The sequence below is a fragment of the Rhinichthys klamathensis genome, unplaced genomic scaffold (genome assembly GCF_029890125.1).
Source record: "Rhinichthys klamathensis goyatoka isolate OS25496 unplaced genomic scaffold, OSU_Roscu_1.1 h1tg000104l_1, whole genome shotgun sequence".
Lineage (NCBI taxonomy): Eukaryota > Metazoa > Chordata > Actinopteri > Cypriniformes > Leuciscidae > Rhinichthys > Rhinichthys klamathensis.
Window position 1 is genome coordinate 3,546,756 of NW_026606643.1, and position 16,031 is coordinate 3,562,786.

Here is a 16,031-nt window from a genome sequence, read left to right on the forward strand (position 1 = left end):
TTAACGTCACTTTATGGCGCCGTTGTTGATGTTAGGGATGCTAAAGCTAACTGGCTGCACTCAATGTTTTTGTCTGACTCGTTCGTGTGGCATATAAACGAGATGAATTTTAGGTTTTGAGGCAGTGCCACCAGATTTTGCACATAGCATATTTAGTTTAGGTTTAGAGAGCAGAGGAGAGGAATACGAGAGCAGGGTGAGTGTTTTGCTAACGTATGTAAACTATTAAGACTGCTTGCTAGTTGTTAGCTCAACAGCCATTGATGTGTATAATTAATTATTTTTCGGCTTTAGTTTATATTGTTTATCAGTATATTTTTTTTATAACAGTAACGTTATCTGTGATTGTTTCTAAACGACAAATGGTTTGTAAAATATCATATTGACGTTATCATGTTCATACTTCATTTTAATTGGCATGGCTAATTTCACACCAAGAGACCTAAACTGTAACTGTTCTGCATGCATCGCGCTCTCAGAGGGTGATTATACGTTTGATATGAAATTAGAGTTTTATGGAAGTGTTCAGTTCAGTTATGTATATTTGAGCTGTTATGTGATATAACGTTAGGTATATAGATAGATGCACAGTCAGATAGATAGATTGATAGATATATAGATAGATAGACACAGATAGATAGATAGATATACACAGATAGATAGATAGATAGATAGATAGACAGACAGACAGACAGACAAACAGACACAGTCTGTTAGCTAGATAGACAGACAGACAGACAGTCAGATAGATAGATAGTTTGACTGATTGATTGATTGACAGTCAGATAGATAGGTAGATAATATATAGATAGAGACAGATAGATATATAGATAGACACAGTCAGATAGATAGATAGATAGATAGACACACACACACACACTTACCTGAACATGACTGAAATAGCTCTCTGACTTTCCTCAGGCCCCTAATGCAGTCTGCCTCGGAGACTGTGGAGAATGCCTCCATCCTGTCAGGTGGCTCGGCACAGGACGGTCATCGGCTCTGGATCGGCAACATTGACCCCAAAATCACAGAGTGAGTGTTTGCCTGCGCAGAAACCCAGTGCTGCACTGCCTCTGAGGCAGACCCGGGTGATTGATTAGCCGAGCGTGTCTTTGTGCTGGAGAATGAGCAGATGACGACAAGCCGTGTTAAAGAGAGCCGCTCGGCCGTGGAGACCTGTTTTGCTGAGGGGCTGCCATCATTTCTCATTCACCTGGCGTGTTTACTTTGTGAACCTGTAGCGGCTGCTCAAGGTGGAGAGGGGGTGGCCGGGTGACACGGAAGGGAAGCGCGAGAGAAATAGCACACGATGCGAGAGCGCCCCTGGAAAATGTACGGCTTGCCCGGGCTGGCGTCTAGACAGGCGTTTCCTTCCCTCTCGCTCCTCTGTTTTTCTTTAAATAACCTGCTTGAATGAAAACAGCCGTGATGCCCACAGGCTGGTGATTGGGAAGATTAATTAGTTCACATGCTGGGAGTGTTTGTAGTAGTGAGTTCCACTTCAGGGTCCTGCAGATGCTGCACACACACACACACACACAGTGGTGAAGTCCTGCTATGTGAGGTCAGCGTTCACCCAAAGGCAGTTTTTTCCTGGGGTTTCCAAGTAAGTGGATAATTGAGAGTAGTAGTTGAGTAGGGAGGTAGAAAGGTACTTTAGGTATTGCACTGTAGCAGCTGTGGAGGGATCACCAGAGAGATTTATGAAGAAACCGAGGAGATGAGGTAAAAGCTTTGAGGGATTCAGTGTGATGGATCAACTGGTTACAGCACAATAACCTTTTGGACAGTTTGGATTTGTTTACACCTGTTTATCAACCTTGTTTGGTGATCCGAACTCATTTTTGATGGCTGATACCAATTTCTTAGAGAGAAGGGTGGCTGTTATTTCAACATTTTAATTTAACTAACATGCATAACAATTGCTGCAATGACAATTAAATTTATTTTACATATTTACTAAATTAGAAATTGAATTGTAAAATGAATCAATATAAAAAGTTGAACTTTATGAATTTATGCTTTACTAACTTCTTGATTCTGTAATCATACTATGGTATTTTTCACAAATAAAGTAATATTTGAAACATAAATAAAAAGAAATTAACTAACCAACAGTCAGTAATCTGGTAACTTTGTGAGTACTGGAAAAATATTTTCTCAAATAAAGACCAGTTAATGCTAATTTTAGTACTCTAATAGAGTAAGCAAAAAGTTCCCGGATGACCTGCTTCCTCCGGGTGAGATTCTGAAGTGTGCGTACGATGGACACTTTACTATCCCATGAGGCCACAGGAGAGCATTTATGAATGACACTGAAGTGACATAACTGACACCGGTAGGTCACATGATGATAACAACATGGTGAATGTATCCAGATTACATTCATACAACACACATTCGTACTATATAGAAATTACTTTTTTAGTGGTCGTAAAGTAATTTCTCATTCAAAATAAGAACCTACCCAAGAGAGTATGTGATTTCGGACGCATCCACTAATTTAAAGGTCAGGCGCTGGCTTTCTTGTCACTGTCAAAATAAGAGTCTTGTTGTTGTCTAAATAAAAGCGGCTTCAGACAATTATAGGCGAAACAGAAAAACTTATCGGCCATTGCTGATAATTTAAAAATTATAAGTTTTAATAAGTAATAAGTATTAACAAGCGATTTTTATTTGTCATTACACTATGCCCTATATACTAGCGTTATATAGGCTAAACTGTTTGTAGAGATAAAACTATTTACATTCGATAATCATGAAAACAAATCTCAGATAACGGTTGACTAGGTAACAATGTGTAATTAGACCAAAGGTTCATTTTGCGCCGGAGTTCTCCTTTAATTATAATAAAAGTTATCTCACAATGCAAAAAATAATTTAGTGGCCTAAAATACAAGCTTTATGTCTTAAAGGTATTGTAGGTAGGATTTAAAAAAAAACTTTTTGCCAAATTTGTTTAAACTTTCTATATATATCAATGCATAATTAAAATGTAAGTACTCTGGAAAAGAGAGTATAAAAATCGAGTGTCTGTAGTCCTCTCAGGGCTGTAATAAACACAGCTACTTATCTCCATTCACTTCCACCCCCTCCATTCTGGGCTCCTTCCAAAACCACGCCCCCAAAACACATGAACGCGCGATGCCGACAGCTCACAGCTGGAGGACGCGCTTACCAGCGCCGAGCGGAGAGGAGCAGTGCATGTAGTGACATCATGTCAGACTCGCATGTAATAAAATACCTAACTTTATCATTATGAATATAAACAACTAACATGGCTGTTAGTACTCACTATCAAGCTAGCATATCGATACTGGTAAAGTTTAAAATATATTGAGTTTGATTCGTTAACGAGCTAGTAACATAAAGCAAAGCTAAAAACAGGTTGCATTGATACACGTTTTCCCATTACAATCAGTTACACTGTGATGAAGGTGAATTTCGTGTAAGATTCATAACATATACGCCGTGTTTTGCATGTAGTTGTGTCTCTTACTAGTCTCTTACCCTCCACCTCGAGTCAAACGAGTGCGCGCATGTGGGCAGCGCATGTAGCAGCGGGGGTGTTGCCATGGTTGCGAGAGAGTGACAGTCGCCTAAGCCAATCCTTTGTTTCGTCCCGGCAGGAAATAATGAGCTGTGTTTAGTGCAGATTAAACTGTCTAGAGTCACTCGATTTTTATACTCTTTTTATCAGAGTACTTACATTTTAATTATGCATTGATATATATAGAAAGTTTAAACAAATTTGGGAAAAAGTTTTTTAGACCAAAAACGACCTACCCTACCTTTAATGCAAAATATGTGTGAAATATGACATTTGTTGACAGTTTTTGTGAGATTTACCCAGTAGTTTTTGGCATTGAAAACAAAAACACAATACGAACACTCCATTTGTCTCTCTTATGTTATATGTAAAAGCAATTATCATCTGTCAGTTTTCTATAAAGTAGCAAGCTAAAGTAACATTTTGGAAAACATAGGAAAAATCAGCTGTGATGCTTAGATTCTGATGTAAGAGTAATTCATTTAAAAAACACTTATTTGTCACTCATTCCAGCTCGCCACTTTACAAACAGCCTTATTTATTTAATATGATTGATCTCAATACATCACCGTTTTGGAAAAGCCTGCGAAGTTCACATTTACAGTTCTGCAAGTAGTCACCAACAAATTTCAGTCGGACAAAAAAGAAAATCATTCTGTTCTTTCAGTGTAAACAGTCTCTTCTGAGTGCTAATCCATCTACCTTACTTGACTGTAAGTTTCACCATCATCATTACATTAATCACAAGCTGCAGCTAGATGGAAAATTACAGTTTCTGGACACATTTGAGCAGTTGCTCAATTCCTCTCGTTTCTTTTCCACTGAAATGTGTTATAAATGTATGATACTGATAGTCAGTGCTTGGGCACCATGACAAGTCACAGTGCTTAAATTGCACAAGTCTCATACTTTCCACCTGTTAAATCAGCCCTGCTCCAAATCTCTGTCTAGGGTGTGTCTCAATCCGCTAGTGAGCGAAGTCGATGTACACTTCCAGAGGAATCGGCCACTTCTAGAGCTGTCTCTTTCTCATAATCATTCTAAAACTGGAAACTTACTTATTAGTGTCCTGATATCAAGAATTCCCGATTATAGGGAACTGGGAAGTGATATGAGACTAGCCAATAACTGTATCTGTATTCGGATAAATCCGGAAGTGGGCGTGGCTTTAAATGGAAGTTTCTTGAAATGTAATTCTGTTCACTTCATAGTTTTTATTTAACATGTATGCCTCATATAGCTCATAAACCAATTTTGTTTAAATTATAATTATACAAATTGTTGAAATAATCTAGTGCCAAACAATAATACTAAATGTTAAATTGTTTTTTTTCCAGATGAACTGTGTGTACAGAGTAATGTCAGGATCATCCACAACCTCAAATAATCACTGTAACTTTAATCACTGGTGGAAGAGTGACCTTTGACCCGACGCATGACGTATTGATGAATGCGGAAGCGCAGAGGATAGAGCAAAACAAAACACCAGTCACGTATTAGAAGTCTAAAATGAGAATTTCGATATAAGAGAAGATGAGCTTGAGTTTGTTGCCCGGCCTTGTTTAGTTTGAACCGTGAGAGGCGTAACATTGCTGCCTATGGCTGGTTCAGAAACCCTCTCTTATTTCATCAAAAATATCTTATGGGTTTGGAACGACATGAGGGCGAGTAATTAATGACAGAAATTTCATTTTTGGGTGAACTAACCCTTTAAACCTGTAGTTTGAGTGACATTCCTATGGCAGGTGCTGAAGATTGATGACCCATAATAAGGGCAGTGATGACAACATTTCTGCGCATTTCCATCTAATGAAAACATCCGTCAACATTTACAGAGCTCCACCCCATCATGCATGCACAAACATACAAACTCTTTCTTTCAGGGTTCGTTTCCCACAGTTAAGGCCTGTAGTGTGGCGGACAAATTCACACAAAGCAGGGGCTGCTGTCGTAATAACAGGCTGACATATTGACCTGTCCATGCTCCACTGGGGCCCATTTAGGGCCGGTGATGGATCTACCATGTGCCGCAGGTTGTTTGTGCTTTTTGGAGCTCTGCTTTGCATTGTCCGTTATTACGGCAGCAAAGAACAGCAGGCCCTATCCGATGGGACGGCCTAGGAGGAAAACGGCATTGGCCTTAGACCACACCCTCCAATCATCTGAAATAGACACGTGTCTGTTGGAATCGCTCCTTGACCTTGATATCCATGCTGTTTTCTTGATTCTGCGCAGCGATACTGAAACGAGAGACGTTGCAGGTGGGTGGGCAGAGTTTCGACGACTTTGGCCCAAACAGATGACATGCTTGGCTTATGTCAACACTTTCACAAAATACTCCAAGCTCCTTAGACGGACCCCTTCTTCCTGCCCACAGCACATTTTATTGCCCTCTGGGGACGTGCATTGTGGTCTGAAAAAAAATCTGCAGGTTGTCTCTTTGAGTCGGGCCACTATCAACTCTTCAATCTGCAGCAAGTCAGGAAGATCCCGTGGCCCAAGCCTGAGAGGGTGGTGGCTGGGAAAGTGCGAAATACTACTTGGAGAAAAGCTCCTGGGAGAGGAGGGGAAAACATTAATACCGAAGCCGGGACCCCCAGTTCTATCTGCGTTCCTACCTTTCCAGGACTAAAAATAACCTCAACCAACTGAAACAACAAAGAAATCCCAGGCATCTCCTTGTCTCGGTTTAGGAGGCAACTCCCAGACCACTCTGGCTGTCATGCTAGAAGCTAGTAGTTCCACAAATGCATTGTTGTTTATCCTGAGCGCGTCTTTTGCACGTTCCTGACACTCAGTTGGGTAGCTTTCCCAGCCTTTGCTCAGCTGTAGGAAATGCTTGGATGCCTTCCTGAGTTGCATTACTGAATCTCTAGAATTTGGTTTAGGTGATGCCCGTGTGATGCCACATTCATCACGCTACGTCAAGATGAATAATTGGAGACAATGTCAACACTAGTGACAAGATAATTCATATTTACTAGAGCAGGATAGGCAACATCGATCCTGGAGTGCCGCTGTCCTGCAGAGTTTAGCTCCAACCCTGATATAAACTCGCCTGCCTTTAAAAGCATTAGTAATCCTGAAGACATTGATTAGCTTGCTCAGGTGTGTTTGATTAGGGTTGGAACTAAACTCTGCAGGACAGCGGCACTCCAGGATCGACGTTGCCTATCCCTGTACTAGAGTGTAAATGACAAGTAAGAGCAGCCAAGATAAAGACTTAGGCTGTGTCCGAAATCTCCACTCAAACCACTACTCCCTAACCCCTATGTAGGGGGTAGGGAGTAGAGCACTATATAGTGAGCTCACCAGCATAATAGAAACACCACTTTCGGACACTACTCGATCGTCTCTCGGCGCCGTTAAACGCGCCATCATCTGTCAGCTGGTGCCGAGCCAGCTCTGGGCTAAATAGATTTTTTTTTTTATAAATACATTACATTATATTGAGCTTATTTCTCCAAAATTGTAAAATTAAAAGTCATTTCTGTCCGTTTCTGTTATAATGCGTTACTCCACACATGATTATAACTTATAAACATAAATAAAATTAATACACATATTTCATATATTTTCATTTTCGCGCCACACAGTTTTCTCTTGCCTGTCGACATTAGGGAAAAAAAAACAGATCTACGTTATCAAATATCTTGCTCATAATACTCTTAATAAAACAGCTTTTAGACTCTGTGGAGATGCCACTCAATATTAATCTTTTTTGTTTGTTTGTTCTCGTGATTCAGAAGATTTTGCGGATTGGCAAAAGAAACAGGATTTCTAGACACAGAAAACGACGTGCTGTTCTTGCTACGCTAGCGAGACGTCGTCAAATTGTAAGTTAAAGATGAAGATGATGCTGATAGGTCTTTTACGATCAGCGCAATGCATGATGGTATGTAGGGCTTGGGTTAGTGACCATCGGTTGTACACTACTTTTCAAAATGCATTCTGGGATACATTGAGTGGACTATATAGGGTATAATAATCATCACTATACATTCGGACAGCACTACAAAATGGCGAGCTCACTATATAGTGAGTAGTGGGAGATTTCGGATACAGACTTACTGAACTTGACACAATATCGTGTGATATTATTTCCTGCCCCCCCCCCCCCCCCTCATGTTCCTGCACACTGGTTGCACCAAGGATTTAAAAATGTATAATATATCTATATTTTAAAAACTGCCTTTTAAAAAAAGAGGCAAAACTTAATGTTTTCTTTTTAAGAATTGCATCCTTTTAATGAGGCTTTTCTTCTTCACCCGGATATTTTTTAGGGCATAAAGTTAAAAAAAAAAACATTTTTTTAATGTGCTTTAGAATCAAATATTTGATCTTGACATAAAAATTATCATCATGTCATTGACTGTTGATATTGCGTTCTTTAAAAGTGGTTTTGCCAACATACTAAAAAAACATTGGGTGCAAATAGAGTTGTTCATGCAGCGTCAAGTCACATTAAACGTTAACGGTTTGGATGACGTACAGGTGAACATGCTGAAGCAAAGGTACTTGCAAATGTTCGGTCTTATGCTAGACTGCTCTTGAATGCTGTGGACATGGTTGTTTGAAGAGGCCTATTTATACTCTCTCTTTGTTTGAATAGCACAGGTTCAGCGTGAAGTTCTCTTGGAAAGAAATTCATTAATCCTGTTTTACAAGCTCTTTATACTTGTACTCATAGCTGCATCAAAAAATTGACCAGTTGCTTTTGAAAATTGACCAGTGTGATTACAGACGTGTTTATCTAGTGAAAGTCAATGGGGTCCAAAACACAAATTTAATCAGTAAGTGTTTTTTGGCAATAATAAGGTGCTTAAGGCGAACCGTAGTCATTTCCCATGTCTTCTATTGGCTATTACCGTACAGCAGGTTATAGAAGCTGCACTCGTCGTAATTGTTTGTCTTAAATTAAACTCCTGAGGGAATTCAGTCTTCCGCTTTTTTATATCCTCATTGTCCCCCTGCTGTATCCTTTGTATTGTGTGAATAAAAGATTTACGCCAGCTAAAAAGGTGTAAAGCGACCTGTCATTCTGATCAAGCCTTGCTTACAAAGAATTATGATTCCATGACATGCATTATTCCCTTGTGGCTTTAATAATGGTTATCACTCATTTTTTTATTCTCGGTCAGTACAGTTATTTGTGCCATTTGCTAAAGGAAGCGTCATGAATACAATTGCTCGTGAATCCATTGTCCTTGAAAATCTCATCGTGAGTGCTGAACTCCTATTCTTTGGAGGTATTTTGCAAAAGGCAAATGGACTTCAAAGTAAAAATACCTCACTCTGTGTTCCTGCAGGTACCACCTAGTGAAGCTCCTGGAGAAGTTTGGCAAAGTCAAGCAGTTTGACTTCCTGTTCCATAAATCAGGTCCTCTGGAGGGCCAGCCAAGAGGATACTGCTTCGTCAACTTCCACACCAAAGAGGTTCTTCTCGTTCTTCTTTACAACATCTAATTAACAACCCAAAATACCAAAGGAAGTGTCAGTTCTGATCTAGAAATGATATGCACGTTTTTAAGAGGCACCCAGACAGCTGATGAGATAAAGAGTGTAATATGAGGCAGTCCCAAGGGTGTTGTTGAAGGGGAAATGTGTGTTTATAGATCTCATTCACACCCTTCATGAGAGCTTGGAAAGCTAGTGATCCATCATCAGCCATTATTGTTCCCTATCATTACGCCATGCTTCCAGCAACAGCCGAAAGTAGCAAACAAACACACACACAGGAAGGTTTGGAATCCAGAGACTTCGGGAGAGGCGATCTTTGAGAGAGGGTTTCAAATGTAGATGGATGATCAGGAGGGAAATAGTGACGTGTATAGATGCATGCATGATTGTGATCATCATAAAAGCATAAAATGTGTTTTCTGTCCATCACAGGAGGCTGAACGGGCTATTCAGTGTCTGAATGGAAAATTGGCACTTTCTAAGAAGTTAGTGGTGCGTTGGGCTCATGCTCAGGTAAAGGTGAGTAAGTATCACAAATAGCAATTACTGTTTTACTAATTACTCGTAGGTTAGTGGTTTGTTAAAATCAATTTTCAAAGCGATCAGACTCTCGATTTTTGCCTGACAGATGATAAAAAAGGACAAAATCCAATAGACTTATATTGAAGGAAGGCCATATCTAGAAGCCAGAATATCATGGGCATTGTTCAGACTACAGATCTTTTGTTTTCTGACATTTGAATGACTGACGCTGATGTCTTAGAGAGCAGGGTGGATGATGTAAAGCGTGTAAATATACCACACTATTTCATTTAAATAAAGTAAATAACACTTAACATTGCTGAAATAAAATGAACATTCTTTAATATAATATTTGCTAAATTAGTTTGAGCTTTGTTTATTTGAGCTTGATTTAAAAAATAAATTGAAAATAAGATATAGATAGATGGTTATTTAGATAACTTCTTGATTCTGATTTGTAATCCTACTTTAGTATCTGTTTTTTTCACAAATAAATAAATTGTTAAAAATATTCACTTCCATTTAAAAGTTTAGTGAGAAGTTTAAAAGTTGAGTTATTCACTTCCATTTGAAAGTAAGACGTCCCTTATGCTCATTAAAGCTGCATTTATTTGATCAAAATACAGTAAAAATTACAATTCACAACTTTAAAAAAAAAAATTAATCGTAAAGCTGAATTTTCAGCATCATTACTCCAGTCTTCAGTCACATGATCCTTCAGAAATCATTCTGAAAATGCTGATTTGATGCACAAAAACATTTTACATTATTATTATAAATGTTGAAAAAGAAATAATTTTAAAAGAATCGTATTTTACAGCAGAAGACCTACATTACCATGATGCTGTACAGAAATATAATATGCATATTTTGCATTAAACTTAAAAACATATTGTTTATATATATATATAAACATTTGTACATGAAAATTTTATATTTCTCCGTAATTTTTAATTCGATAATGCTGTTGCAATGCTTCATGGGGTTGTAGTTTTTCCCTCACTAAAGCCGTTAAGTACAGTCTTTCGAAAACTTTTGTACTGTTGTGATTCACCTCGTAGCTGATATGTCTTGGTTCATGGCATAACTCTTTAACAAAGACTTTTTTTAATCCCTATGGGAAAAATGAATGAAAAAAATACTTCCGGAACCAGCACCGCTGACAAAAGGGGGCAGGAACTGTTGAACCCTATTGAACTTCGACGGTGGTTGATGACGTATGAGCACACAAGACACGAGATCGCTTAAGAACGCATATTCAGAAATGGCCTCAAATGATCTTTAGTCACTTTTGATCAATTTAATGTGTCCTTGCTGAACAACAGTGTTAATTACTTAGGGACTTTTGAAGTGTAGTGTATGAATAAAAAAGATAGTAAAAGGATGACTAACAGTACTCAGCACTGGAAGCGCATTTTTTCAAATAAATACCTTCCCACCAGTCATTTCTCATTTTGTGGTATTCCTTGCTTGACTGTGGTACTACACTGTGACAGCGGCAACAACCATAGCTCAGGCCAACGTTTCCCAGTTTTTTGTGTTCGAGTTTGAATACTGCACTCATGAAAAGCATAATTAATGGCACATCATCCATTGCTAAAGTCTCACGCATGGTGAACCTAAACAGGTTAGCATATAACGTGCAGTTGGAGCAGTCAGTCTAGAAAAGTGTGGACAGTTCTGCATGTGCACCACACTCACATTTTTTCATCAGAAAGCGTACATTTCTAGTCTGTACTGTAACTTCAGTCAATCCATGACATTCATTTATGCTTCTATAGTTGTTTTATGGAATATCAGGATGCTGCTACTTCAAAACAGTCCATAAAGATCATGCATCATCACACCTATAGTTAAGCTATAGAGAGGGGCTCCACAGGCTTCCCTGCTCCTTAACAATAGGCAGCTGCCGCTGGGAGTGAGGAAATCCTGTATGGTTGAGAATCCCGCCCCTCTGGCCCTCCCCGTCTGAGGGGAAAGGGACACCAGGCCGGGGTCAAGGTCAACAGTGCAGGGTTGTTGACAACAAGTAGCAGCAGGCAGCTCTGGTTCCAGGTCCCCCTGACCACTGCCCGATCTCACCCACAGGTCTCAGAGTGTGTGTGTGTGTGTGTGTGTGTGTGTGTGTGTGTGTGTGTGTGTGTGTGTGTGTGTGTGTGTGTGTGTGTGTATCAGCTGTGCGCTTCGAAGCCCCAGGGTTCACTGGAGCTGTCGAATCATGTGGTGTATATATGGTTTGCAGTTGTTTGGGTGGAGTGTAGCGATCGAAAGGAAAATAAACAAAAGGGAAATTTGTAACTTAATGTAATGTATAGATTCAGAAACAGACTGTAGAACATTGCTTTATGGTTTTCGGTATTTGAAAGATGTGATTTTACAAGAGAAGAAATCCAAGTTTACTTTGAATCATGTTCCATTATTCATTATTATTTTATTTCATTATTTTACACAAGATTTTTCTGCTAAAGTAACCAAGGCTGTGCCAGCAATAAAAAACATAATTTGTAAATTTTTTAGAAGAAACTATGCTTACCCGACCCGTGCAACCTTCTTGTGTACAGTCACGAATGGGAGGAGGACATGGATTACTCAAAAGACTATATATTCATTTATTTTTAAAAAAAAATTTTAAAGGAAAAATTATTATAATTGGTGTTTTTGCCCTGCTAACAAAGGTCATGCAAGTTCATCCTTTTTTTAACAAAAAAAAAAATGAAAAGCTAAAGAACATATGCAGTTTACAGTGTGTTGTTGTAAATAAAAATATTTTGTTGTTTAAAAAAAAATTGCATCTGAAAAAATATAAAGCTGAAATAAAGTACAGGAAATGTATGGTTATTCACAGCAGTTATTCAGTAAAAAATAAATGAATTAAACCTAAATTAATAAATTGTAAAAAGTGTTTAAAAAAAATACCTGTGCTCAGGTATTCCTACTTTCAAAGAGGGGTGATATTGATATATTTGATCATTTGGTCCCTAGATGTGGTCATTCAATGAAAGTCCCATGTTTTTTTCCACCTGTTTTATCGTCCACCGGGTCTGATTGCTTTGAAAAGTAATAGCACCGCTCAAAAGGAACATTTTAAACTATCATTTATTAAGCATGTACAGTAGTTACGTGCCAAAGTTTACTTTGGGACAGCAAGCACTTCTAATAATATCAAGATGAAGATCCAACAAATTGATCCCAACAGATCAAATTCCAATCCTTAAAAGAAATAAAAAGTCCCAGCCCACACCATTTGCCAGTTAATCAGGTTAACTTAATAAACGCGTCACATTTTGGAAGTTAAAGGCATTGCAAAAGCAATTTCACATTGTCCTTTTTTGTGCTTTAATACCGTGTGGAATCCAAAGATTTTTTGTTTGTTTTCATTTCAATAACTTCTAAATATGTGTCATCATCTCCAATTTGAAAGCATTTTCTAATCACTCTTTGTTTTTATTCCCCACAGATTCCCATGAGCTGCTATCATCCTCATGATCGCAAGGGTGGTTGGAGGGACATTTTTGAGTGGAATGAATGTTTATGACGTTGCGTAGCCCAACTTTTCGCACACTGTTCCATGAGAGCATAGGACTAATAAGCAGCCAGCTCTCTTTCTCTGCTCTCTAATGCAACCAAATGTGTTTAAATGAAACAACCCATTTTGTCTCAGTGTCTCGTGTACAAACTGTCTTATATCCATCCTGGTGTGTGTTTGTTGGCTTTCAGAAGTTCGAACCCTTCAGAGGAGACAAAAATGTGCCGGCCAGTTTAGATCCCTCGTCCAGCGAAGCAGAGGAGATGCCAACCACACTGAGGTTTGGGACATTACCTCTCAGCTTCCTTTCATTTTCCCTCTTTTTCCTTCAGATTCCCTCCTGTTTTTGTTTTTGTTCTCATCTACTCTTTCCAAATAGCCTCAAATTGACTTAAGTGACCCATTTGGACTGGATAAGAAGGTTTCCTTTTCTATTTCCTCTGCTGTTTAAAGTGTTAATGCAAAGATTCGTGCCATTGAAGCCAAGCTGCAGATGATGGAAGAAAACCCGGATGACTATTCCGGACCCTCTGCGTACATCTACAACAAGCCCCCCGATAACAGAGACAAGAGGTCCCAGCCCTACCGCAAGCAGTTTCGCAAATTCAGGAGATGACCTCTTCAACAACTGGCCAAGTGTCTCTTCACCCAACACGAACAGACTGAGAGATGTGCGCTGATGAGCTGTTCTTGTGTCTTGGCCAGCGTGAGACTGTGATACGTCATGAGAAGAGCGAGTCCAACACCTTTGATTTGTAGTGCTGTTCTGTTTCTCGGCCAGCGGAGGAGTATTTTTACTGAAAGACCGGCTGATAGAAGCAGAATCTAACCACAAAATTCTAGTGAATTTCGTTTTTTTGATATTGATATTACCCAACTAATTTCAGTTTAAAGGGATTTATCAGTCAAAAGATCAATATTTTGTCATCATTTACTCATTTATACTCACTCTCATATCAGTTCAAACCTGTAAGAGGATTTTTTTTGATAAATGACTGATTTTTTTTTTATAAAAATGAAAGTGAATGGGGTCCAATGTTGTTTGAACCCCAATATTCTTCAAAATATACTATTTTGTCGTACAGGTTTGAAACATCATGAGGGTTAATAAATCATGACAACTTTCATTTTTGGCTGAATTATCCCTTTAAGAGTTTTTGTACCTTTTCAATTTACATCCCTTCCTTGATATTCTTCCAGAATATAGTGTTTTTGTGTGTTTTTCTTAATCCACGAAGTAAACTGCCCCATGTGCTGCTTGCGAACGTTGTTGTGAGTCTTATGATCCAAAATCTACATACAAATCAGACTTTACCATTCTTTGTTACCCTGTTGGAGTCCTATATCAAGGAAGCACAATATTCTGCATTGTTTATTTAACTATTATATCTTGCATTTTTAAGTCTAAAGAGATAAGGGCTTTTATCACATGACCTGGAGTGGGGCACCACAACAGGACAGTTTGGTTCCAGTGTAAATATCCAGGTATTTTGATAGATTTCGCTTCTGTTGTGTTCAAAAATAAAAGAAATGGTCCTTGAGATGTTCAAACTGGATTCTTGTGCTTTCACTTAAAGTGGACGTGTGCGTATTTAAATTACAGTAAGATCTTGCTGTGTTGCTTTTGCGTTGATTTGAGCTGTCTGTAATGATCGATAATATAGTGGATTTTTTTCTATCACCGTTTTCTTAATACATTAATTAAACTGCGACCGTTTTCAATTACGAACAGGCCTAGTGAGTATATACTACGGTAGTTAATTTCTTGCCTTAAGTAGGATTCAATTAATTAAATGTCAATTTAACCCTAAAATATTTTGTTTTCTAAATTAAAACCGGGTTTGAATTCGAATTAACATGAGTTATTAGCGGTCTTTGCGAATTTAACCCAATAAAAGAGGTCTTTTAGTCTGCTTTTTGTTTTATTTGTTTATCATTTATTCTTAAATTACTGTGTTTATTTATTTTTCGACACTATAATTTTTCCTGCGTGATAAAATAAATCGGTCACATCGACTAACGAGCCAAGTTTCCGCCGTGTAATCTGTCGATTAATATGATGTTAAAGGGCGCGAGGTCACGTCAATATTATTCCTCTTTCATTCGAATACATTTCCAAACCAAGAACAATCAGTTCAAATACAAATGAAAGAGAGTAATAGTTGGGTTATGCATTCAACCTGAACGCTTTCCTTTACAATCTCTTAAGCCGCGTTTCCACCGCAGGAACTTTACCCAGGAACTAGGAACTTTGGCCTGGTACTCGGTGTGTTTACACCGCAGGAACCAGGGTCTAAATGAAGTTCCGGGTAGATATTTCCCCCTCCGAAAGTCCCTGCTCGCGAGGTAGTACTTTTTCAAAGTTCAGGAACTTTCGCGGGTGGGGCTTGTGCGCTGAACATGCTGATTGGTTGTGTTCACGCCGCATTATGATTGGATAACTCCGCGCAGCATTTTATTTTAACCGGAATTTTTAGAATCTATTGCAGTTCGTGGCTTCATGCAGTAATGAAGTTCCATGCAGTAAGAGTTGTCTGTCTGCAAATATGGAATTTAATAAAAATAAAAAAGGCAGCTGGACCGACGACGAGATTCAGGCTTTATTAAGCGTATTTGCGGAAGAGAAATTTTCTGCGCGTTCGTCCCAGCCTTCTCACGGTCAATGTCCGCAATAGCTGATAACATACGCTGTCTAATTTTAGATCTAACGTTAGCATTACGAGCTTTCTGAACACGCTTTAGTATCAGTGCTCGTCTCTTTTCTGCCGTTTTGTTAATTACCTGGTTAGTAAACCAATACATCTCAAACAACTGCAGCACAGTGTGAATCTCTTCCATATTTATTATAAATGTGGCGCTCAAAACTGATTACTGTCTTTTACAGTCTACTGTCCGTCACAAGCAAGCAATGAGCAGTCGCGCGCAGTTTACCCGGTACTTTAGACCGCGATGTAAACGCAGAAAGCTACC

The 16,031-nt window shown here is 38.7% G+C and overlaps 1 protein-coding gene across 1 annotated transcript; it reads left to right on the forward strand.

Moving 5' to 3' along the window:
* The first annotated feature begins 3 nt into the window (after nucleotides 1-3).
* On the forward strand, nucleotides 4-14,602 carry rbm18 (RNA binding motif protein 18). The gene is made up of 6 exons (XM_056253381.1): nucleotides 4-196; nucleotides 922-1,035; nucleotides 8,863-8,989; nucleotides 9,446-9,526; nucleotides 13,253-13,341; nucleotides 13,515-14,602. The coding sequence occupies exons 2-6, from the start codon at nucleotides 929-931 to the stop codon at nucleotides 13,675-13,677; spliced, it is 567 nt and encodes a 188-aa protein (XP_056109356.1). The 5' UTR covers nucleotides 4-196; nucleotides 922-928; the 3' UTR covers nucleotides 13,678-14,602.
* Nucleotides 14,603-16,031: the final 1,429 nt, after the last annotated feature.

Coding starts and splice junctions, on each gene's coding strand:
- rbm18 (XM_056253381.1), top strand. CDS start 929: ATGCAGTCTGCCTCGGAGACTGTGGAGAATGCCTCCATCCTGTCAGGT. Junction 8,990..9,445: donor TCAACTTCCACACCAAAGAG/GTTCTTCTCGTT, acceptor TGTCCATCACAG/GAGGCTGAACGGGCTATTCA. Junction 13,342..13,514: donor GAGATGCCAACCACACTGAG/GTTTGGGACATT, acceptor TGCTGTTTAAAG/TGTTAATGCAAAGATTCGTG.